At 38.4% G+C, this 26,463-nt stretch overlaps 1 protein-coding gene across 1 annotated transcript in view; it reads right to left on the reverse strand.

Annotated features, from left to right (window-relative positions):
* The window catches only part of NME7 (NME/NM23 family member 7), a 226,717-nt gene that overhangs the window by 127,816 nt on the left and 72,438 nt on the right, over positions 1 to 26,463 (reverse strand). Inside the window, exons 8-9 of the mRNA XM_043924726.1 lie at positions 5,229 to 5,293; positions 1,583 to 1,651 (exon numbers count right to left, since the gene is read on the reverse strand). Coding sequence (XP_043780661.1) covers positions 1,583 to 1,651; positions 5,229 to 5,293 — 134 coding nt within the window. The remainder of the gene's footprint in view (positions 1 to 1,582; positions 1,652 to 5,228; positions 5,294 to 26,463) is intronic.

Here is a 26,463-nt window from a genome sequence, read left to right on the forward strand (position 1 = left end):
GGAAAACAGTTGTCACTGGTTGAATAAATGATGTTAAGAACACACTTTAAAATTTCTTCCATTCAAAAAAAGAAAAGGCATAACTCTAAAATGAAGAAGCTGATAAGATTAAAGTTTGAAAAGCTGTAACAATAGGAAAAGCACTTTGGTTCCTCTAAAGAAGGGTAGAACACTAGCAGTATGCTAAATGCAAAATATAAGATTTCATCATCAGTCTTTCACTATGTAGGACTAAACAGGAGAAAGACTCAGGCCAGCTCTTGGACCAGTGCCTTTTTCCTTTTCTAAAGTAGGTTGAGGACTTCCCTGTTGGCTCAGTGCTAAAGAATCCACTTGCCAATGCAGAAGATACGGGTTCAATCCCTGACGCAGGAAGAGCCCACATACCGCAGCCCACATACCACATGCCCCACAACTACCTGCAACTATTAAAGCCCCTGCGCCCTAGAGCCCGTGCTCCCCAACAAGAGAAGCCACGACGATGAGAAGCCTGTGTACCGCAACCAGAGTAGCCCCACTCTTGGCAACTTGAGAAAAAAACCATGCACCAGTGAAGACCTAGCACAGCCAAATATAAATAAATAAATTTTAAAAAAATTAGAAATAAATTTTTTAAAAATTAGAAATAAATCTTTTAAAAACTAGGTTAAAAGGAAAGGGTGTAGAGAGATGAGGAGAGGGGAATCTAGTCTCACTGTCAGGGTGAACTTTACGCAAAAAGAAAAAAAAAAGGAAAATGCCCTATAAAGCAATATGGGTGATGAGGCAGGCTACCAGCACAAATGTATCTAATTTGACAAAAGGGGAAGGAAACTAACTTTGATTAAATATCTGTTATGTGTTAAAGAACAACACTTGGTTTATTTGAATACAGTCTTGTCTTCAAGAATGAATTTCATTGCTCTCTAAACAGTTCCCCTTAAGTCTTACTATTTATTCACTCTCCACTGTATTTTCAGATGATTCTATCTGCATTTGTATCATTAAATAGACTATGCTATGAAATAACTGCTATGCAACTACATCAAGAACTTTTTGCTCTCAACTTTTTAAAGCATTTTCAACAGTCTTCTACCTTGAGAATATTATCTCCATATGCTGTGCTTATTCGCTCAGTTGTTTTGGACTCTTTGTGACCCCATGGGCTATAGCCCACTTGGGCTACAGGCTCCTCTGTCCATGGGGATTCTCCAGGCACGAATACTAGAGTGGGTTGCCATGCCCTCCTCCAGGGGATAGTCCCAACCCAGCGATAGAACCCAGGTCCCCTGCACTGCAGGCAGATTCTTTACCGTTTGAGCCACAAGGGAAGCCTATCAAAATGTGTCAATATCTCGGCAAAGTGATTTTTGGATTTCTGTATATTTTTGTTCCATAAATAAAATAGCATCATATTTTAAAAACTGACCCATCGGCTCTCAGGGATAAAAATACTCCAGTCATTGGTATGATCAGTTGTCAACTGGCAGAACTGTGAATACTTCAAGGAATACTTTCACAATTACTAATTATACTGAGATCTACAAAATCTGAGATACACAAGTTTTCAGTACCAATGCTTTACATTCACTTCAGTACTTACATTATACTCAGACACGACTCCTTTGTAAACTTCATAAAACTCTTCAACATTAATCTGATCCATGTTAAACTATATTTTTAAAAAAAGAAAAACATGTCAACCAAAAAAATAGAATGAATCACACTTAGCACTCAATATTTATGTTCTCTCAGATATATTTTCTTTAAAATTTAAACCCTGAAGAAATAAGTCTTTGAAGAAGTGTTAAAGTTCAGTCCATCAATAATAAATTGTTGTTTATCAAAAATAAGAACTTGTTTGTAACATTTATCGAGTACTTAATATATCAAGCATTGTTCCAGGTGCTGTTCGTGTACTATCTTATTTAATTATAACAATTGCCCTACAATATAAGTAATGTTAACAGCTCCAATTTACAAATGAGGTGAAGACTCAGTGGGGTAATATAACCTTCACTACCTGGCATTTCATCTCAAACTGTCTGATCCCACTGATTGGGCGCTCAACTACATACAATCTATGTTATTGGAAAAAAACCTCATTCTTCATACAAAAAAAGACATAGGCACAATTTAATTTTGTTTATCAATAAATCAGTGGCAAAAGGAAGCAACATTACCAAAGAAAATTTCTCCAAATTTTGTAGAGGGGCCTGGAAATAATACCCTTATCCTCCCAGGCATTCAGAAAAATCCCCTAGTTAGTCTGGCTCATAATAATGCACTGACACCATTCATCTGAAAATCCTACTATTCTTCAGAAAGAATTGGCAGAGTGTGCTAGTAAGGTAAAGCTACAAAGACTCACTCTTATCCAAGCTGGATTCAAACTTAGAAATAAAATTTCATTAAGTTCTAGAGTCTCAAGAACCAAAACCTTACATTTTTAAAAACTAGACACAGACTTTCCAATTTTGTTTTGCTCCCTACTTTGTCCTTTTATTGTTGCCAGGATTGAAGATCACGAAGCGTCTCCCTACCCAGACAACAGTTCAAACTATTTAGTATCATAGTTCAGTTGAGTGCAGTCACTCAGCTGTGTCCGACTCTCTGTGACCCCATGGAATGCAGCACAGCAGGCTTCCCTGTCCATCACCAGCTCCCAGAGCTTGCTCAAACTCATGTCCATCGCGTCGGTGATACCATCCAACCATCTCATCCTCTGTCGTCCCTTTTCCTCCCGCCTTCAATCTTTCCCAGCATCAGGGTCTTTTCCAATGAGTCACTTTTTCCCATCAGGTGGCCAAAGTATTGGAGCTTCAGCTTTAGCATGAGTCCTTCCAATGAATATTCAGCACTAATTTCTTTCAGGATTGACTGGTTGGATCTCCTTGTTGTCCAAGGGACTCTCAAGAGTCTTCTCCAACACCACAGTTCAAAAGCATCAGTTCTTCAGTGCTCAGCTTTCTTTATATAGTCCAACTCTCACATTCATACATGACTACTGGAAAAACCATAGCTTTGATTATATGAACCTTTGTTGGCAAAGTAATGTCTCTGTTTTTTAACATGCTATCTAGGTTGGTCATAGCTTTTCTTCCAAGGAGCAAATGCCTTTTCATTTCATGGCTTCAGTCACCATCTACAATGATTTTGGAGCCCCATAAAATAAAGTCTGTTACTGTTTCCATTGTTTCCCCATCTATTTGCCATGAAGCGATGGGACCAGATGCCATGATCTTAGTTTTTTGAATGTTGAGTTTTAAACCAACTTTTTCACTCTCCTCTTTCACTTTCATCAAGAGGCTCTCTAGCTCTTTTTTGCTTTCTGCCATAGGGTGGTGTCATCTGCATATCTTGAGGTTACTGATATTTCTCCCAGCAATTTTGATTCCAAATTGTGCTTCATCCAGCCTGGCATTTCACATGATGTACTCTGCATAGGCAACACAGCTATTACAGGGAGGGAACTTTGTTTGATTTCAATATCTTATTCAATATTCATACAACTTCTTATATTACTAATATTATAAAATAATAACAAGGTGAAAAGTGAAAGTGGTAGTTGCTCAATCTTGTCCGACTCCTTTCAACCCCATGAATTATAGCCCTTCAGGCTCCTCTGTCCATGGAATTCTCCAGGCAAGAATACTGGAGTGAGTTGCCATTCACTTCTCCAGGGGATCTTCCTGACCCAGGCATCAAACCCTGTCCTCCTGCATTGCAGGTGGTTTCTTTAACATCTGAGCTACCAGGGAAGCCCCAATAACAAGGTATAATTTATTAAATATTTGGAATTTGAACTGGAAATTCTTCAAAGTATTGTGTAGCATTATTTTATTTAATCCACAAAATAATCTATAGCGCCAAATAATATTATCATTGCCTAGTTGAGAAAACTGAAGATAGGAATGCTTAAAATCTGGCCAAGTTTGTATACCTAGAAAGTAGAAGATTCATGATACAGAAATAGAGTTTACTGATTTCAAAAATCACAATGATTCTCATTGCCATTAAACTACTGTGCCTCCCCCATAAATTCAATTAATCTTTTTTAAAGCAAATTACTCTTTTTTTCACTGAGCACTTACTATGGGCAATCGCTATGCTAGGTTGTAAGCCTAGAGTTAGATTAATGTTTAATTCTAAAATGTCCACAATGATTGCTACTTAAGCAGGCTTAGATCCCATAATCCTATGGCTGACTATATCACCAAGCTAATACTTTGAGAATGCTGTTGCTAACAATTTCATTACAGTCCTGGGCAAGATTCTTCAAATATTAAATTTCCCATTTGTCTCCAAGCTGTGCCTGATAACTTTGCAAACTAGCTGATACATCTAATCTTTTCTCACTTCATGAGCATTCGCACCAATCTGGGATACAAAATAGGCAGAACCCCAGTTAGTGCCCTGACCTCTGATCTGGGCTGATGCAAAGACTTCACAGAAATCAAAAGGAGTTCCTTTCCAGAGAAAGAGAAAATAAACTGGTATGAAAATTCCTTCCGGAACTGGTAATTCACTACCATAATAACACAAACTTATTGGCTTTCAAAAACTGTAAAATGCAAATTATTAATTGGATTCCTATAATAATTGTACCAATTTATTTGTCAAGTGCAATGATAAGTGTACCACAAAGATAGAGAAGAGCTCTAGAGAAGTTAATATTGTTTCTTCAGTGAAGGGTTTCCTGGAAATGTGTCAGCAGAGCAGTTTTGAATGATTGTGGACTCCAGAGCTTAATGGTGTGACTGCCAAGAGAGGGGCTGAAATGTGCTAACTCTAAAGAAGATCGTGAGAGAAAGTCCAGAAACCAGCAAAGGTCCTGGTCAGGGAAAAAGCCGAATTGATTCTCTTCTTAGTCACAAATCCAGACAACAAAATTTCATTATAAGTACTTAGCTTAAAACTATTTCTTCTTTGGAGGAATTAAATGCATTGTTTCAGTCTGCATGTACTTTGCAACTAAAGTTCCAGGAATTATATAAATCTGCTTTGTAAGCTTAAATTAGATGTACCATTGGACGGTTAGCTCTCAGTGAGAGATTATACTGGTAAAATCATTGAAAAATACTTTTTACTAAAAGTTATCATGTTCAACATATCTTTTTGCTTTTAATGTGTTGAGTTCACAAGTGCACAGAGAAAATTCAATGTAAAACGTATTAAAGCATACTGTAAAAAAAAACACACACACACACAGTTCATCAGTAAGTTAATGATTCTTGCAAACTACCTACCATCTGCATAGCTGAGATTTCAAAACCTGCATCTCGGATAGTCATCAGGATCTTTCCCAGAAGTCCTGAAAATACAGAACAAATGAGTGCAAAATTACAAAATTTCTAAGGCATTTTAGCTTTATAGAAATGCAAATTTTCTATATCAAAGCATTTTGCTTAAACACTTGGGCTTCCCGGTTGGCTCAGACAGTAAAGAATCTACCTGCAATGCAGGAGACCCAGGTTTGATCCCTTGGTTGGGAAGATCCCCTGGAGAAGGGGGGATACTCCAGTATTCTCACCTGGAGAATTCCATGGACAGAGAAGCCTGATGGGCTGCAGTCCATGGGGTCACAAAGACTTGGACAAGACCGAGCAACGAACACTTGCTTACACTATGTAAAAGTGAATCACATAAATCTGCCCAGGAAACTAGACCTCTAATACTGTAATCCCATTTGATTCAGTAATCCCATTTGATTTTGTAATCCCAAATGTTTAGTAAAGTGCTTCAGGAATATCATTCTTTTCAGTTTTAAAAACTACTTTTTAAATTTATTTTTAATTGGAGGATAACTGCTTTACAATGTTGTGTTGGTTTCTGCCATACAGCAACGTGAACCAGGCATAAGGATTCATATTTTACCTCCCTCTTGAACCTTTCTCCCAGTCCCGCCCCCATCCTATCCCTCTAACTACTGCATCTTGTTGAGCTGTGTTATGCAGAAGCTTCCCACCAGCTGTTTTACACATGGTAAGGTATATGTTTCAATGCTACTTTCTCATTTCATCCCGGCTTCGCTTTCCCCCACTGTGTCCACCAGTCCGTTCTCCTCAAAACCAATCTTGAAGATTATGCAAAAAGCTTTTAAGAACCTGAAGTCTAGTGATATAAAAACTACAAAAATCAAAGAGTTAAAGTAATATTAGAAAAAAGTGGTGTTAAAGTACCAGATATGGAAGGAGTCCAGAAGAAGTCACAGGCAGAGAAACGTCAAATTAAAACTGAAGAGGAGAACAGAAGCTTCAATGGGAGATGAGGGCAGGAATTAGCTCTTTAAGGTTACAGACAGATGGGATTATATAGGGACCATGGTATAAAAAGAGACAAGGCATAAAGCTGGGGAAAATGTGAATCTGTGTACACAATAGTGCCTGTGGGTGTGCTCAGACACTTCAGTTGTGGGCCTTCAGACTCTTTGTGACCCCATGGACTGTAGCCCACCAGGCTCCTCTGTCCATGGGATTTCCCAGGCAAGAATACTGGAGTGGGTTGCCATTTCCTTCTCCAGGGGATCTTCCCAACCCAGGGATCGAACCCAGGTCTACTGCACTGGCAGGTGGATTCCCAGGTCACTGGCGCTACCCGGGAAGTCCATATACAATAGTAAGAGGTCAAAAAATAAAAAAACTAAAAAGGAAAAGAGATTTAACCCAAATTTATAACGGCTCTGGATGGCAACATGAAGAATTTGGTCTTTGTGCCGCAAATAGCAATTTTTATAATGGTGGTTATAGACTCTGAACCTGTAAAACTGATTTTTGAGATTCCATTAGTCTCCTATAAAAATCTAAGTTTCTTTTTTTCAAGTGAACTGAAATTCTTCTTTTTTTCTCTCTTTCATGTATTACACACACAGACACACTCCCTATTCTGGATCATCTTGATGCTTACCTAATGATATCAAATAATTAGTATCAGTATCAAATAAGAAGTATCAGTGCCTGAATGTGTATTTTTATTTACTATCTTACTGCTGCCAAAAAGGCTATTTTAATCACAGCTGGCTGAGGCATGAAAAAACAAACAAACAAAAAAGACAAGGACAGATCTATTTCTCAAAAGACACATTTATACCAACTGAAGGCCAAATGATATAACAGCATGCTTTAGAAAGAAAGGTTTCTCAGAAGTTTCAAGAATACACTAGGTCCCTGCCAAATGCAGAATACTCAGCGCCATATTCATGTTAACTTACTGATTTTCCACAAACATCTTTTGTTACATTTATGTTAACCTAAATTTTATCCATTTTATAGTTTTGTTTGTAATGAATCTGTAAATTGTTTTAGTTATACAGCTTTATGTGCAAAAGTTTACATTTATTTGTATATGTGGACATACTTAAGTTACATTATAATTAAAATAATTTATATCAGAAAAATAGAAAATAATAATTTATATCAACACTGAGAATCCAGTGAGAAAAATCTTCCTTCAAAAGTAACACAGCCAAAAGAAATGAATCACTGAAAATGTGAAGAGGTGAATACAGGAAGATTATTAATGTAATAATAATGGGTGAGCTGGTATGAAGAAAAGAATAAAGGACAGAAAGAATGCAAAGGCTGTTGACATCATCTACTCTGCTGATTGGACTTGCATGGTAGAAGTAAAGAAATAAAGAAGTAATGAATATAAGATATTTCAAAAAAAAAAGTAATAAGACTAAAGTGAACATAGAGCATGAAGATGAAGGAATAAAGGATTTGAGTCTAAGTGACCAGAAGAATGATAGCACTTTTAAGATGAAAACAAGCTATGAAACTGAATTAAGAATAAAGATATTGAATTAATTTGGACACAGAAACAGAATTTTAGAGCAGAACACTGATCAGCATTTGAGGAGACAGTATATCCAATGGCAGAAAAAAATCATCAAAGAATGAATGAATAAACTCCCTTTACTAAATTGGTAATGTGGGGTTGTATTCCAATAGATAGACATATAATGAGGTACAGAGAGGTTAGAGTTGAAGTGATGAGAATAGATGAGTACTTATTTGATAAAAAGAAGGGGAAAGAAAAAAAAAGAAAGAGAGAGAGATGAGAGGAATGAGTTGTGAGAAAATATATGAAGTTTGGGGACTGAAGAATGAATTCTTCAAATGAATAAAGACATGTAAAAGGACATTTGCAAGAGAATCAAGAAGAAAAATATTACCGTAGTATTATAATATCAAAAGGAGAGGAAAATTCTTGGAATATAGGGATCTTTAAGAATGAAAGGAAATTAAGCACCCTGGAAATTAAGATAAATCTGCTGGCTTAAGCAAGATGGTATGATGATACTAAAGAAAGTCATATCAACAGAGGGTTAGGAAAGAGAAGTTTTGTATGTACTTCTCAGTCATATCCGCCCCTTTTTGAGACCACGTGGACTGTAGCCCACCAGACTCCTCTCTCCATGGATATTCCAGGCAAGAATACTGAAGTGGGTTGCCATTCCCTTTTCTAGGGATCTTTCCAACCCAAGAATTGAACCTGTGTCTCCAGTGTCTCGTACATTGGCAGGCGGACCTTTTACCACTGAGTCACCTGGGAAGCCCCAACCTATTAGTAATCTGTACCAAAGAGTCAGATGACATTGGACACAGGAATGTTAACCAAAATTTCAAGACTTTTATCAATAGGAAAAATATAGATAAGTTAGGAAAGAAGAAAGTAAATTAGTTGTTGGGAACTCAGCCCTTTCACAGGAAGTTACTCCGTTTAATCCTTACAGCAATACGCTAAAATGGGGATTACCATCCCACTACAGAATGAGATTATATGAAGATTTGGAGAAGATAGATAAAACTTGCTTAATGTCACAAAACTACTGGGTCTCCATATCAGTCTTTCTGCCAGTTTTAATAGGAAAAAAGGAATGAATGGAAGCCTGATATGTGAAACTCACTAGCCAATGTGACTTCCTGAGGCAAGCGCCATGTTCATTCTAAGACTCAGTATCTCTAGGGACACTAGTATCACTAGTCTAGCATAGATATAGTAAGTAGCTGACAAATACTGCTCATTGAATAACAAAGTTAATTAAAAAAATAGCCAAAGGAAGGAAACAATCATAGCTCTCTGCCTGATGTGAGCCTAAGAAACTCTGAGACTCTTCAGAGCACAATTAGAAAACACCAGAAAATTAATTGTAACGGAGCAATTAAAATTAGAGAAGGGAAAATTTTTTTTTAATTTTTGATTTAACAATTCAAGAAAAAAAGTTCATAGTGACTTCATGCCACACACAAGCATTAATTCTAATGAATTCAATGTAAATGTAAAAAAAAAAAAACCCAATAAAATAAAGGCAGTTCCTTGGGAAAACATCTAGATGATTATTCTCTTCTCATGATATAAGTAGCCTTTTGAAAAGGAGAGAACGAGGTTGGTTCCTGGCTGAAAACTTCAATTCCAGCTCTGGATAGAATCACTCTCCTCCAACATGAAATTTTCTTTCATATCTCTTTCCACATATTTATTCCTTTCTAATTTGGTCTGTTTTTTCTTCTCACTCTTACCACCAGACCACCTTCTGACTCTTTCCCCAGTGTCTTCTGAAACCCTGAAATATTTTGAATAGTCTTTATGTCTTCAGTCTCAGCTACCCACCACAAGCTCTTCTTACTCAGAATTAATCTTCATTTTTCACTTACCCACAACCATAACAGGTTAAAGGTTTGCCTCTTTTTTTCCCTTGCTATGATTTAAGTTTCTGTGTACTATCTAAGTTCATATGTTGAAATATTAATGCCCAACGTGGTAGGGGCTTTCCCTGGTGGCTTAGTGGTAAAGAATCCACCTGCCAATGCAGGAGATGTGGGTTCAATCCCTGGGTTGGGAAGACCCCCTAGAGAAGGAAATGGCAACCCACTCCATTATTCTTGCCTGGGAAATCCCTTGGACAGGGGAATCTGGCAGGCCACAGTCCACAGGGTCACAAAGAATCAAACTCAACTTAGCGACTAAACAACAACGCGATGGTATGAGGAGGTTGGGCCTTTGGCAGGTGCTTAAGTCATGAGGCTGGAGCCCTCATAAATAAAATTACTAAAGGTCAAGATTTTAGATGCATTAGTAAATCAAGATCCAATTATATGATATCTATAAGAAGGCAAGTTTAAATATGAAGACACAGGTAGGCTGAAAGTAAATAGATGGAAAAAGATATACCATGCAAGCAATAAGTATAAGAAAGCTGGAGCAGTTATATTAATTTTAAATAAAGTAGAATTTATGAAAGGAGTATTATACAGATAAATGTCCCAAGAGGCATTCAGACACGAACTTTAGACAGAGAGCTGAAAGAAAGTGGATATTCATGGCAAAAAGAGCACAGAGCAAATGTACGGAGAAGTAAAACAGCAAGGTTCTTTTGGGAAAGGAGAAATGAGACAGGAGAGAGCATAGCAGAGGTGGCAGAAGACACTGATAGAAGGACTTTTGGGGGGGATCGGGATGGGGAATACGTGTAAATCTATTGCTGATTCATGTCAATGTATGACAAAACCCACTGAGAAAATAAATAAATAAATTTAAAAAAAAAAAAAAAAGAAGGACTTTTGGACCTTACACAGAGGTTTGAATTTCATTCTATAGGCCAAAAGTTCCCAAAACTTTTTGGTTTCATGGACCTCTTCTTAGAAATTATTAAAAATTCTAAAACACTTTTATGTAATAGGTTATATTGATATTTGCTGCATTATAAATTAAAACAGTAAATTTTAAAATATTTATTAATTTAAATATAACAAAAATTCTTTACATTTTAACATAAATACAATTTTTATGAGAAAAATGACTTTTCCAAAACAATAAAAAATTAGTGACAAGAGAGATAGTTTCACATTTTAAAAAATCTCTAATTTCTAATTTAATGAAAAGCAGCTGCCTTCTCACATCTGCTCCAACTTTCAGTCTGCTGCTCTGTGTTGTTTGCTTAAAATATGCAGATTTGGGTGGAAAATGTAGTACTTTAATGAAATTTTATATATTCTTCTTTCTTCTACAAGTAGTAGTTTCTTACAAGCTCACTGCAACATATAATTTCAAACTTCTACCAATGAACGTTTTTTAACCTTGTTACACTAAAACCTACTGATCTATCTTATACTCCGTATTAATCTTCTATCCTTGCATGATTTTGTAACATCATAGACATTGTTTAGAAAATTCTATTATGCAGATCTTCCAAATGCTGACTCTACTACACAACATCGAAAACATCCCATTTGTCAAATACTAATTTCATCAGAACAGTGTAAGTATTGGGAAGCTGTCACGTTCAAGATGGTGCATACAGTTTTCCAAACTCTTAACTCTAATTTTAACTTGTAATTTTATCTTCTTTTGGATTTTTATCTTGAGCAACAATTATTTCCAGTTGTCACTTCTTTTAAAGGACAGGCTTATTTTAAAGAAAATGCCAAACAGCCTTATCTGAATAACCACAGATTGTCATTCTATCAAGTAAAAATGGTAAAACAGCTGTATATGTATTTCTCCTAAAGATAACATTACATTTCAATATGGATCAAAACTGCTTTATGCATACTTCCCATTTCTTCACATAGAATATTATAAATATTTTGACTTGAGGGTCAAAACTTAATAATTTTTTACTGTTTCATCAAGGGTATTCTCAAGTGAAAGTGGCTTTTTTTATTTTTCTGCAAACACAATATGGTTAAAAATACACTGACCACTGGTATAGTCTGCTACCACTATTCTGATCTTTGCTGAGGTGCCAACAGTTTTTACACACCATTGCTTCTGCACCATTGGTCCAAATGTCAACACATTTTAAAACGCAAATAAATGCTTAGTACTTATGAGATTTGGTCTCAAGGATACCTAAAAAGATCTTATTTATTATAATAAGGAAAAATTTTACATGATTACATAAGAATCCTGATGTCAATATGAAAGTCATATTTAGTCCTATGCACTCACCAATACAAAGAGAAATATACAATTTAGTATAAATCTATAAATCACATTAAGCTATGCCCGTAGGTCATATTTACACATTGAACAGAATAATTCTATTCACAGATAAACCAACAAAAATTATAGCCCAAGCAGCACTGAGTCAGACATGAGTCAAGGGTACTGCCTTTTTTTATATTCAGTGGGTTATGCACAGAGGCATGATAGAGAGGCATTTAAGAAAACCGTTCTGTGCTTAACAGCTTGAAACGACCAACTGTCAATAACCTTATGTCCTTTACTTTGTTCTAGACAGAAAATGTTCAGCTGACTAAACAAATGACAATAACTATGTAAATAAAGTAACAAAAAAAAAAAAAGGTAAAACTGCATGCCCCACAGTAAACACATTCAAGAGGGTCAAACAAAGCAGATGGCTTATTTCATTTGGTTGGTGTTTGCACAGTTAATTTGTTTTTTAATAATTTGCTTATAACTCCATGAATGCTACCTAAATGTTTTGAATGTCAAATCACCTCTCCATCTCCACTCCTCCTCAGTTCATATCCTGTTATCTTTCATCTGAACTGTTCTAAAGCCTTTTTAATAAGCAGCCACCCTCCATCCAATCATCAACAATATCAGACATCTATTACTTCATCTTTCTAAAAAGGCTTGCTTCTCCTGGGTTTAGGAGCTCCCTACTCTCTCTTTAGGAAAACTAAATCCTTTGACTGGAAAGGGAGTTGCCATCTTCTTACGTGACCCTATAACCACAAGCTTCAGCCAGTGGTCAAGAAGTGGATGCCAGACCTAAACAAGGTCAATCATAGTACTCTGCTGGCTGGGCTGAACTAATTCACCCAGGAATGGGCCTAGAATTGGTACAATTCAGAGTACCTTCCCTGACCCAGTCAGACATCTGCCCTGGAATTTTTCAGCTAGAGTCAGGGGAAAAACAACTCTTTCCACTATGTTTCTAAGTATATGAGCTGGCAACCATTGCTGGCAACCCAACCTCCCTCCCAAAGTGCTACTAAAAGCTAATCTGTGAATATGAAAGTGACAGCCAAAAGCCAGAGAGAACAAAGATGCTGAGCAAGTCTCCTGAAGCCAAGCTCAACCCCTAATCTATTCCCAGCACTATCCTTAAATGAGACAAATAGGAAATTCAAGTTGGGTTTCTGTCAGTTGTACTAATAGTGTCCCCTGTTTTAATATGAGGTGATACACTGTAGCCTGAGGAAAAAAAGGCTATAGTAGGGTAGATAAAGAAGAAACAGTACATTTTGAAAGCTGTGGTACTCTGATGTGTGTTTTCTAATAAAAAAAAAATTACAGTCAGCAAATATCCTAGAAAAAATCATAAGCATAGGCAAATAATCAAAAATTGGAATTTGAAGATTCCCCTTCTGTCTACTAGGACCTCCCCAGTCACTCAGACAGTAAAGAAACTGCCTGCTTGCAGGAGACCCGGGTTCTACCCCTGGATTGGGAACCTGGAGAAGGGAATGGCAACCCACTCCAGTATTCTTGCCTGGAGAATTCCATGGACAGAGAAGCCTGGTGGGCTACAGTTCATGGGGGTTGCAAAGAGTAGACACGACTGAGCAACTACCACTTCTGTCTATAAAGTTCATAAATGATCATGGTTGGAGAGTTTAAGAAAAGTAACTAATGATAAATATTCAGGTACACTGAAGTCCAAACAGTATTTTTAGAAATAGTAGACTTAACCATTTAAATAAAAACGTACTGGAACCAAATAAGGGAAACAAAATTGCAAGCAAACTGAATAAAACAGGCACTTTAACACCAATTGGTATCAATAAAATAAAAAGGACAGTAAAGATTTTCATTCAATTTAAATCATATAACACAACATGGTTTGCATCATTTGGAAGAAAATAAGGGCATCAGGATTATATGATCCAGGATGGATGCATAAGTGTCACATAAGGTACCCCAGGGGCTTCCCAGGTAGCTCAGTAGTAAAGAAATCTGCTGATGCAGGGGACGCAGGTTTGATCTCTAGGTTGGGAAGATCTCCTGGAGTAGGAAATGTCAGCCCACTCCAGTATTCCTGCCTGGGAAATCCCATGGACAGAGGATTCTGGGGGGCTACAGTCCACGGGGTCTCTAAAAGATTCGGACGCAACTGAGCGACTGAGCACACACTAGGTACCTTAGGTCACCAAGGCAGGTATAATGAGGTGCTAATATAAAGTTTTAAGACTTTGGGGGTATGAAAGCAGCAACACGATGAGAGTCTTCAGGACTGAGACAAGCTTCTCCCCAGAGTTACTATGAAAACATGGCTTGAATTCAAAATGGAAATAAATGTGGGTTTTTTTTTCAATTTTAAATAAATACATAAATTGAAATACAGTATATATTTTCGAGAATCCATTGTTTCTCCCTCCAATCTGTACCTGGTCAGGGTAAATAAATCACTGTTAACAGACCTGCCTTCGTTTGGCCTGTTATCTGCCATCACCCCTGCAAAAAATGGGCACTTAGACTGAAAGGCACCCCTTAGGGGTTGAATTAGGATTATATTGCTCATAATAACCTAGAGTGGAAATGAGTTGTTCTCCCTATCTGTACAGCTGCCAAAGAGGAGTAAACGTGTAGCACAGAGAGAGGAAGGTTATCAACAATGACGACACACGAGATACGTGGCCAGGGACCAAGTCTGTCAGTTTGCTCCCCAGGCCACAGATGTAAAGGCTGGTGAACACTTCAGTCTGAAGAGACTTCCCCTTTGCCTAGCTCAGTCTAACCGCTCTGCAGTCTCAGTTTCTGTCCTCATTTGTAGAAGGGGGTAATACCTACCTCACAGGGTTATTACAATGATTAAATGTGTCCGTATATGTAACAGTCTTAGGCCAGCCGGTGGCACACAACAGCACTATTAGGTTACATAAGCTGCAGTAGAGACTTCCCTGGTGGCTTGCTCAGACATGACTGAGCATCTAGCAGCAGTAGGGTAGTAGTAGTTGTTGTATAGTCGCTAAAGGTGAACTGTAGCCCACAAGGCTCCTCTGTCCATGGGATTTCCCAGGCAAGAATACTGGAGTGGGTTGCCATTTCCTACTCCAGGGCATCTTCCCAATCCAGGGATCAAACCCATATCTCCTGCATTGGCAGGTGGATTCTTTACCACTGAGCCACCAGGAGAGCCCCAGTAGAGTAGTATTAAAGCCAACAATCATCTCAGTGTGTTAGGATACACATCTGGGCTTATACGATTAGCATGAATTTAATTTTCAGCAGTACTGTTAAAATGCAAACATTCTATTGAACTGGACAGGGAACAACAGACCAGTTCCAAATTGGGAAAGGAGTGTGTCAAGGCTGTATACTGTCACCCTGCTTATTTAACTTATATGCAGAGTACATCATGTGAAATGCTGGACTGGATGAAGGACAAGCTGGAATCAAGACTGCCAGAAGAGATATCAATAACCTCAGTTATGCAGATGACACCACCCTTATTGCAGAAAGCGAAGAAAAACTAAAGAGTCTCTTGCTGAAAGTGAAAGAGGAGAGTGAAAAAGTTGGTTTAAAATTCAACATTCAGAAAACTAAGATGATGGCATCCGGTACCATCACTTCATGGCAAATAGGGAAACAATGGAAATAGTGACATTTTCTTGGACTCCAAAATCACTGCAGACGGTGACTGCAGCCATGAAATTTTTTAAAAGACACTTGCTCCTTGGAAGAAAAGCTATGACCAACCTAGGCAGCGTATTAGAAAGCAGAGACATTACTTTGCCAACAAAGGTCCGTCTAGTCAAAGCTATGGTTTTTCCAGTAATCATGTATGGATGTGAGAGTTGGACTATAAAGAAAGCTCAGCACCGAAGAAATGATGCTTTTGAACTGTGGTGTTGGAGAAGACTCTTAAGAGTCCCTTGGACTGCAAGGAGATCTAACCAGTCAATCCTAAAGGAAATCAGTCCTGAATATTCATTGGAAGGACTCGTGCTGAAGCTGAAACTCCAATACTTTGACCATCTGATGCAAAGAACTGACTCACTGGAAAAGACCCTGATGCTGGGAGATTGAAGTTGGGAGGAGAAGGGGACGACAGAGGATGATATGGTTGGATGGCATCACTGACTCGATGGACATGAATTTGAGCAAGCTCTGGGAGTTGGTGATGGACAGGGAAGCCTGGTGTGCTGCAGTCCATGGGGTCACAAAGAGCTGGACACAAGTGAGCAACTGAACTGAACTGAACTGAGCCATGAGGGAAGAAGCTCCAGTAGAGTACTACTGGAGCCAATAATCATCCCAGCGTGTTAGGATACACAGCTGGGCTAATACAATTAGCGTGAATTTAACTTTCAGCAGTACTGTTAAAATGCAAACATTCTGTATGTTCTACTTGACAGGAGAATATTGAGTCACAGACACACCTCCAGGAGACTAATGCTAATGGCTGCGTCACACGGAATGAGATGGATGCAGTGACCCTGAGTACCAGATAACAGGGTCAGGTCTACACCCAGCCAGAGGCACAACAGGGCCTGGCAACCCCACTGGTTCTCAGAAGGAAAGCCACTGCTGTCTAAGCCAGTCATGCCTGGCAAGCACCATGACAAATCTGAGAGGAAGTCTGAGCAAGAACAGAGGGAAGAAGAGGGTCCTTACACTTGATAAAGCAAGGCCTCTCTCTCTGACTAGGAACTCCTAGAAATATACAAGGCGAACTGTGTAAAGAGCTTGAGTTCTGTCTTAGTAGATGCGTGTGTACGTTAGTGAAATAATTTCTATAGGTTCAGAAAGAATATGTACTGCTTTAAGTAGAATTTGAAACAAAATCTTGCCTATAAAAACCTCTGCAAGGGGAAGAATGACAAGATAACACTTTACATCAAATTTTTGAAATAAAAAATCAAAATCATAAAACAAAATAGCAAATGTAGGATCAGTCAGTTTATAACTCCCCTTTTAAAGACAGTCTTTATTTTATAGATGGTACCATATTATGTATTTTATCTATTTTACAGATAACTAATAAGGACCTACTATATTGCACAGCAACTCTACTCAGCACTCTATAATGGCCTATATGGGAAAAGAATCTAAATATGAGTGGATATATACATAACTGATTCGCTTTGGTGTACATGTGAAACTAACATGTAAATCAACTGCACTCTAATTAAAACTCTAAAAAGCAGCAGCCAGTCTGTTGTACAAGACAATTCATCACAATTTAGATGCTATGCTCCACAATACTGACACTAAATAGGGGTGGTGAGAAATAAAAACGGAAGCTAAAGAAGTGTCAAAAAAGAAGTCTTGCATTTTATTTTAGGTGAGACCTGTGAAACATCAGGGTGAGACCTGTGAAACAAAAGTTTTGATCTTGATACAGCCAAGAATGCATGAACTAACAAAACTGATTTATAAATAGATGTCATGTTTAATACTAATAATCAATTTAAATCAAAATGAAGGAATTTGATTTCTTTTAAATTTTAAGTCTTTTATTTCATTAGAAAATAGGCCTGTTTTGTCCTTAAAATGTGATTAGTGTAAAGCAAGTTACACTAATCATTAAGAGTTTGAGTTTAATTTTCAATGCCAAATACAAAAGAAATAACAAATATTACTGAATTCAACAGAAAGAATTTAGTACTAATCATAGCAAGCACACATAACAAATCAACTTAGGCATAAAAGCCAGGTGCAAAAGCTTTCTGTTTCTTAGACAGCAATGTCACTAGGCAAGACCACTTCACTGATAATCTTCCAGTAATTCTTAATCAGATGAAAAGATAAATCCATAGATCAGTCTGGCTTCAAATTTCTGTCTTCAAATCAGCCTGTCTTCAAAATGATATTTTGCTGGCTAGTAAGCAAAAATATTGTAGCATCATATGACATCAATTGCAGATGAGAGTTTGAATTCGGCAGAATTGTTAAACTGAGAGCTAGCGACTTAAGTCTTAGAGGATCTCAAATTCATTAGCTGATCATAAAGTTCATTCCAGTAGCAAGAAGGCTTATAAAATACAGACCTAATTCATCTGAGAGCATTTCTGATTCTCCACTTATACCACACACCCAAAACTAAAATACACACTTCCTTACCAATGTCCTAACAACCGTAATCTGCAATTCCTTACAAGGCAATAAAAAGAGTAACCAATATAACTTTACAGATGCACCCACAATATGGTAACTCAGTATACTAAAATTCATCACAGTGTAATTGAGTAGAAAATAGTAAAGGCAAGTTCTACACCAACATTAGAGCAACAGAGAAGACCCACGGGATCTAAAAATCTCCAGGAAAAGGCCATCAAGAACCCCTCCTTACTGGGAAAAAATGATGGGCTCAGCATAGCAAAGAAAGCCAAGAACAATCAGCATCAGCACGGTTGAAATAAGATTACAATTTTAAAACAGGGACAGTCCAAGAAAAACAAAGCAGGGTATCAAGCTGACAGGGCAAAAACTGAAAATTTTGTAGTATTAGGCAAACAGGTCTTCAGAAGTCCAAAGTTAATGCCAGGTTACCAAGGAAAACAAGTCAATCACATAATCACAAAGCAATGCTACATTTTTAAGGCACAGGATACTACTGCCGGCTTCCAGGTAGTGGGAGATTCTTTCTAACCTTGAAAGAAACCAGTCCCTCTTCTGAAGGGCTGGAGAAAGCACAAGTCCCACTGGAAGTAGACATCACGTTTCTAGGAGATTTTCATGAATATGACTGTACAAGTGCTATACATGTTATAGGGGCTTCCCTAGTGGTGGTGCTGTTCAGTTGCTAAGTCATGTCTGACTCTTTGCAACCCCATGGACTGCAGCATGCCAGACTTCCCTGTCTTTCACTATCTTCTGGAGTTTGCTCAAACTCATGTCCATTGACCGGATGATGTCATCCAACCATTTCATCCTCTGTCACCCGCTTCTCCTCATGCCCTCAATCTTTTCCAGCATCAGTGTCTTTTCCAATGAGTCAGCTCTTCACATCAGGTGGCCAAAGTATTGGAGCTTCAGCTTCAGCGTCAGCCCTTCCAATAAACACTCAGGGTCGATTTTCTTTAGGATTGACTGGTTTGACCTCCTTGCTGTCCAAGGGACTCTAAAGAGTCTTCTCCAACGCCACAGTTTGAAAGCATCAATTTTTTGCTGCTCAGCCTTCTTTATGGTCCAACCCTCACACCCATACATGACTACTGGAAAAACCCTAGCTTTGACTATATAGACCTTTGTCAGCAAAGTGATGTCTCTGCTTTTTAATACATTGTCTAGGTTGGTCATAGCTTTTCTTCCAAGGAGCAAGCATCTTTTAAAGAACTTGCCTGTCAATGCAGGAGACACAAGTTCGATCCCTGAACTGGGAAGATCCCATGGAGAAGGAAATGACAACCCACTTCAGTATTCTTGCCTGGGAAACCCCATGTAGCATGGTGGGCTACAGTCCATGGGGTTGCAGGAAAGTTGGACACAACTTAGTGACTAAGCAACAGCAATGTTATAACTTACCAATAGAAATCTGTTAGTTTTATAAGCAAGCACCAGAAAAGACTGAAAAGGTAATTCAAAACCATGGGTCCATTAATTCTAAAATGAACAAAACCAAGTAAAATTCTTTTCCCTTCCATAAAATTAGTTCTGTTGTTTTGCATTCTATTTTTACAACATATAAAGAAAAGGACTCTCTAAGCTTCTCTTTTGCACAATTTTTAAAAATACAAACATTTATGTTCTTTATTCCAGTTATTCAAAGTCACCATTAAGGTGGAAACAAACCTAGACATCTTAGTACAAAAACACTGCTTCTTTTGTTGACTTTAAATGACTCTATCTAATTTCCCCAGCTGGCAAGATTACATTGCCACTCATAGATAGGCTTAATAGTAGACATAATGTCACAAAATTATATAACTCTTGCTCCTCATCTGTTGGAAGCACAGTTTATATGCACTGGGTATAGGCCTCCATTTTTGGTCTGTTTTCCAGCATGTCCTTATGTAGGGAGCAGTTTTGCTGACCATTATTTCTCAAAATGTGGTTCCTGCATCAGCAGCATTAGCCTGACTTGGAAATTTCAGAAATGCAGACATACTGAGTCAAACACTCTGAAGGTATGGCCCAGGAATCTCTATTTTAACAATCCAGATCCAGTTATCCAGATGCTCACTAAAGTTTGAAAACTATGATTGGGAGCAAAAGATCTGAGGACAATAAAGCATCATAATTACCACTCTCCTGGCCATGAAAAAGGCAAATATGATCTGAAAAGCCTATGACTTTAATTTCTAGTCCACTTCTTCCTTAATCCCATTACTCCATACCTACATCATCTTAAAAAACAAGTCAAAAACATCTTAAATTCTCCAGTTCTGAATTTTGGGTCTTAATTTCCCCTACCCTTTTTTATACAATTTTTAAAAATATGCCTCATTGGAAAACAAGCAAAATGGAAGTAAGAGGGGTACATGGTGAAAGTAAATCTCTTTTCCACCCTATATTCTCAGTCCTTCCTCTTAGAGAAAATCACTGTAAGTAAGTCTTTACATATTCTAAAATACTCAACATATGTACAAATACACGTACATATATTTTGTTTGTTTGCTTTTAAGGAAATAAGAACATACTATACCATCTACTGGTTCCCTGGTGGCTTAGATGGTAAAGAATTTGCCTGCAGTGTGGGAGACCTGGATTTGATCTCTGGGTTGGGAAGATCCCCTGGAGAATGGAATGGCAACCAACGCCAGTGTTCTTGCCTGGAGAATGCCATGGATAGAGGCGTCTGGCAGGCTATAGTCCACGGGGTCATGAACAGTCAGACATGACTGAGCGACCACAGCTTCACTTTTCATACCATCTACTCTTTGCCTTGCCCAGTTTCTAAATATTTACTGTAAAATATAAGAAGTACATGTTTTAGGCAAAATATATAACAGTTTACTAATTTTAAAGTGAACATCTGTGCTCAGAAAAAAGCAGAACATTGTTACATATATATATAAAACTGAATCATTTTGCTGTACACCAGAAACTAACAAAACACTATAAATAAACTCTATTTCAATAATGAAAAAAGACCCTTAAGATTATCCTAACGAGACACTGCAAAGTGCTCTTTTGATAACTAAGCTCTTCTGTAATGACCACCATGAAAATGGCTATATAGAAATATAGCCATAGAAATGGCTATATAGAAATAACTTCCCATTTGGCACACACAAGCCAATGTATGACAACACAGAGATGGAGTCGATGTCAGGTGGTGACAGGGTACAAAAGAACTAACCACCGAAACAAGTGAGAGCTTTGAACCACAGGCTTTCTAGAGTAGGAAAGTTGTGTAATATGCAGAAAAGCAGTGTACCATTTATTAAAACTCAAAAAGTAATGACACAGATCATATCTTCCAGCACTTCTCATAAGTATCAACTGCTCTCATCTATTTGGAAACCCAAGCTTTCTAGACTTCTGTAAGGTACCATCCTTTCTTTAGATGTGTGCCTTTTTTCTTCCTCATAAGAATCAATTCTAATTAAATTGTCAGAATTTCCTCATTTATAATCTGTCATGTAACATGAATCATCTTTTAAAGTCTTACCACATGAGATCATGCTACCATGACTTTTCATTTTTAAAATATCTCCTGATAAAGTAACATGATGTGGCCCGAATACCTGGGCCCCAGCTCCACAGGGATGGGTCCTGCTCCTGGGTTAGTGGAAGGAAGCTGCCCAAAGAACAAGACCAAAGCCTAAGTAGAAGAAAGTCCTGTCTTCCTCTGTCATTGTGCAGTTACAGGTGCACTTCTGCAGAGGAGGAGTAAGGAAGATACACAATAAATCAGTACCAGAGATCCCTCCAAAGGCAGAAGAATGCGAACACACTGTCTTTGCAAACTCTTTGAGATATGTTTTCCTCAAGTCTAGACCATTTCTGGGCTTCCCAGGTGGCACTAGTGGTAAAAGAACCTGACTGCCAATGCCAATGCAGGAAACTTAAGAGATGTGGGTTCGATCCCTGAGTTGGGAAGACCTCCTGAAGAAGAAAATGGCAACCCACTCCAATACTCTTGCTTGGAAAATCCCATTGACAGAGGAGCCTGGCAGGCTGTAGTCCATGGGGTTACAAAGAGTCAGACACAACTTGTGAGGCGACTTAGCACTCACAGCACAGAACATTTCTAACTACACCTGGCATTACTTATGACATTTCTAAAATTACATGGTCCTCTAACAGACATGTATATGAAAAATAAACAAGGGGAGTAGTATTTTGTCAAAACTCAGCATCTATTCTTGCATGGATCCTGTTCATCCTTAAAACTCTGTGAATACCTAGAATCCATGTAGTCAAAGTTATGGTTTTTCCAGCAGTCAGGTATGGATGTAAGAGCTGGACTATAAAGAAAGCTGAGCACTGAAGAATTGATGCTTTTGAACTGTGGTGTTGGAAAAGAGTCTTGAGAGTCTCTTGGACTGCAAGGAGATCCAACTAGTCCATCCTAAAGGAAATCAGTCCTGAAAATTCATTGAAAGGACTGATGCTGAAGCTCCAGTACTTTGGCCACCTGATGAGAAGAACTGACTCATTGGAAAAGACCCGGATGCTGGGAAAGATTGAAGGCAAGAGGAGAAGGGGATGACAGAGGATGAGATGGTTGGATGGCATCACCGACTCAACGGACCTGAGTTTGAGCAAGCTCTGGGAGTTGGTGATGGACAGGGGAGCCTGGCGTGCTGCAGTCCTTGGGGTTGCAAAGAGTCGGACACAACTGAGAGACTGAACTGAACAGGTCAGCAGGTGAATAATCTCAAAGGCATATGTGTCATGTTGCCTCAGTAACATCATTCCCTGAATGATAACTCTTAAATTCTAACATATAAAAAGGTGAAAAAAGGAGTGGGAAAATGAAGTTTCCTCAAACAAAATAATTCTCCTGCCAATAAATGTCATTTCCTCCAGTAATATATATACAGGTTGTCCCACGAGACTTAGTATAGTAACTTAGAAATATAAATGCTAGAAATGTACAATAAAATATGATTTGAAAGTTATATAGATTTCATTTTTTAAATATTTACCAAAACATAAACTGTATTCAAACTACAAACATGGAATGAATGTAAAAGAAATTTAAATTAATTTTATAAATGGTATTATTTGCTGCATTTATAATTCTAAAGTTATCAAAGCTTAAAATTACACTAAGACTTCTGAGAGATCTTAGAAGTCACTTTCCTTAATGTTATACTTCTTCCAGTGCTCTTTCAATAAAAACAGGTTTCATTCTAATCTCACTAGAGAGTAATGCCTAGCTAGACACAGGTCAAACTTTTCTGTTATTTTTATTAAACAACTGCTAAATAGACATTGGAGAAGGAAACGGCAACCCACTCCAGTATTCTTGCCTGGAGAATCCCAGGGACAGGGGAGCCTGGTGGACTGTCGTCTATGGGATCACACAGGGTCGGACATGACTGAAGCGACTTAGCAGCAGCAAGTAAACATTATTGAGAATAACACTATTGAAACAGCATTACTGAGAAGCTACTTTGGTAAAGCAGAGTGCCATGGATACTCGAATTTTCCATCACTCCAAGAAATTCTCACCAACTTAAAACCTAGAACAGGGGACTACCTCTGTGGAGTCATATGAATTACTGAAAAGTAAAAGGTAACTCTTCCCTAACCTTCTTCGTGGTTGTTATTAACCTGCCACAGAAAACAAGCTACAAATCTTCCACCTGGTATAAAATAAATGGCAACTCACTCCAATATTCTTGCCTGGAAAATTCCATGGACAGAGGAGCCTGGCAGGCTACAGTCCATGGGGTCACAAAGAGTCAGACATGACTGAGCAACTAAACAACTAAAAAGTAGCCTCTGATACAGGTAGATCATCAGAGGAAATACAGGATGTTCCTTGAGTTCAAAATTTATGATAAATGGTCCTCAAACTGGACATCAGGATGACCTGGGGAGACTTTTTAAAAAATATTTATTTATTGCTAATTGGAGAATAATTGCTTAACTATATTGTGTTGGTTTCTGCCATACACCAACATGAATCAGCCATAGGTATATATATACCCCCTCCCTACTGAACCTCCCTTCCACCTCTGTCCCCTCTAGGTTAGGAGAGACTTTTCAAGTACTTATTTCTGGCCTCCAGTCCAGACTTACTAAATTCTGAAGTTAGGGCCCAGAAATATGCATTTTAAAAGTCCCCCAAATGGTTCTGGTTCACGCAAAAGCTTGAGAAGCACTGTCTAGCATATCTCCATGGGTTCAGGTTCAAGTACCAAATTCCAACCATGTACAAGCTTTACACCACTTGAGGGAAGCTGCTACACTGGCAGTCCCCAGTGAACCACGACCCTGGTATCCATTAGTTCAGTTCAGTTGCTCAGTTGTGTCCGACTCTTTGCGACCCCATGGACTGCAGCACACCAGGCCTCCCTGTCCATCACCAACTCCCGGAGTTTACTCAAACTCATGTCCATGGAGTCGGTGATGCCATCCAACCATCTCATCCTCTGTCATCCCCTTCTTCTCCTGCTTTCAATCTTTCCCAGCATCAGGGTCTTTTCCAATGAGTCAGTTCTTTGCATCAAGTGGCCAAAGTATTGGAGTTTCAGTTTCAGCATCAGTCCTTCCAATGAATATTCAGGACTGATTTCCTTTAGGATTGACTGGTTGGATCTCCTTGCAGTCCAAGGGACTCTCAAGACTCTTCAACACCACAGTTCAAAAGCATCAATTCTTCAGCACTCAGCTTTCTTTATGGTCCAACTCTCACATCCATACATGACTACTGGAAAAACCACAGCTTTGACTAGAGAGATCTTTGTTGGCAAAGTAATGTCCCTGATTTTTAATAAGCTGTCTATGTTGGCCATGGTTTTTCTTCCAAGAAGCAAGCATCTTTTAATTTCATGGCTGAAGTCACCATCTACAGTGATTTTGAAGCTCACTGTTTGCATTGTTTCCCATCTATTTGCCATGAAGTGATGGGACCAGATGCCATGATCTTAGTTTTTGAATGTTGAGTTTTAAGCCAGCTTTTTCACGCTCCTTTTTCACTTTCATCAAGAGGCTCTTAACTTCTTCTTCACTTTCTGCCATAAGGGTGGTGTCATCTGCATATCTGAGGTTACTGATATTTCTCCCAGCAATCTTGATTCCAGCTTGTGCTTCATCCAGTCTGGCATTTCTCATGATGTACTCTGCATAGAAGTTAAATAAGCAGGGTGACAGTATACAGCCTTGATGTACTCCTTTCCCAATTTGGAACCAGTCCATTGTTCCATGTCCAGTTCTAACTGTTGCTTCTCGACCTGCATACAGATTTCTTAGGAGATAGGTAAGGAGGTCTGATATTCCCATCTCTTTAAAAATTTTCCACAGTTTGCTGTGATTCACATAGTCAAAGGCTTTAGCACAGTCAATGAAGCAGAAATAGATGTATTTCAGGAATTCTCTTGCTTTTTCTATGATCCAACAGATGTTGGCAATTTGATCTCTGGTTCCTCTGCCTTTTCTAAATCCAGCTTGAACATCTGGAAGTTCTCGGTTCACGTACTGGTATTCATGCCTTTGTGTAATTCCCTCTCATACTGATTTGGCCACATGACTAGAGTTAGCTATTGGGACAGTAAGGTGTGATGGAAGCAGAGGCTTGTTGAGCTCTTGCACATTGAATACTTGGAATACTCTTTTTGGAAGCCAGCAACCATGCCATAATGAAGCTTAGGATAGACTACTGAATGGTAAGAAAGTGAAAAAGTGTTAGTTGCTCAGTTGTGACTGACTCTGTGACCCTATGGACTCTAACCCGCCAGGTTCCTCTCTCCATGGGATTCTCCAGGCAATAATACTGGAGTGGGCTACCACTTCCTTCTCCAAGGGATCTTCCTGACCCGGGGGTCGAACCCAGGTCTCCTGCATTGCAGGTGGGCTCTTTACCATTTGAGCCACCAGAGAAGATGCCACATGGAAACAGTCTTGGAAGGATGAAAAACAATCTTGTATATTCCAGCCTCAGCACAGTTCCAAGCTGCATGAAGCCACCAAGGACCTCATGTATACCACAAGAAAATTGCCAACAGACCAGGGAATACACAGAATCGTGAGAAGTAATAAACCATTTTTAAGGAACTAATTTGGGGATGGTTGTTACAAAGCAATAAAACATAACTGATTCAGGTTTTTCAAAACATGTGCTATGTGATATTATCTCTAAAGCTACTACTACTAACAGCCAATACTTCATTGTACACTTACTAGGCAAACTATTCCAAATGCATCACATGTATTACCTCACTCATGAAGTAGGTTCTGTCATCTTCATTTTGCAGAACAACAGCAACAAAATAAAGCTTCAGAGACGTCAAGAAATGTCTTCAAGGCCACACAATGTGAAGCCATAGAGTTATAACAGTCATTCCAAACATTATATACTATGATCATTCTTGCCAGATAGAGTTATTAGGATTTTCACTGAGCTCTCTGCCATTCTTTTATCTATAGTCTTGTTTCTTCTAATTC

This window comes from Cervus elaphus, chromosome 14 (genome assembly GCF_910594005.1).
Source record: "Cervus elaphus chromosome 14, mCerEla1.1, whole genome shotgun sequence".
Taxonomy (NCBI): domain Eukaryota; kingdom Metazoa; phylum Chordata; class Mammalia; order Artiodactyla; family Cervidae; genus Cervus; species Cervus elaphus.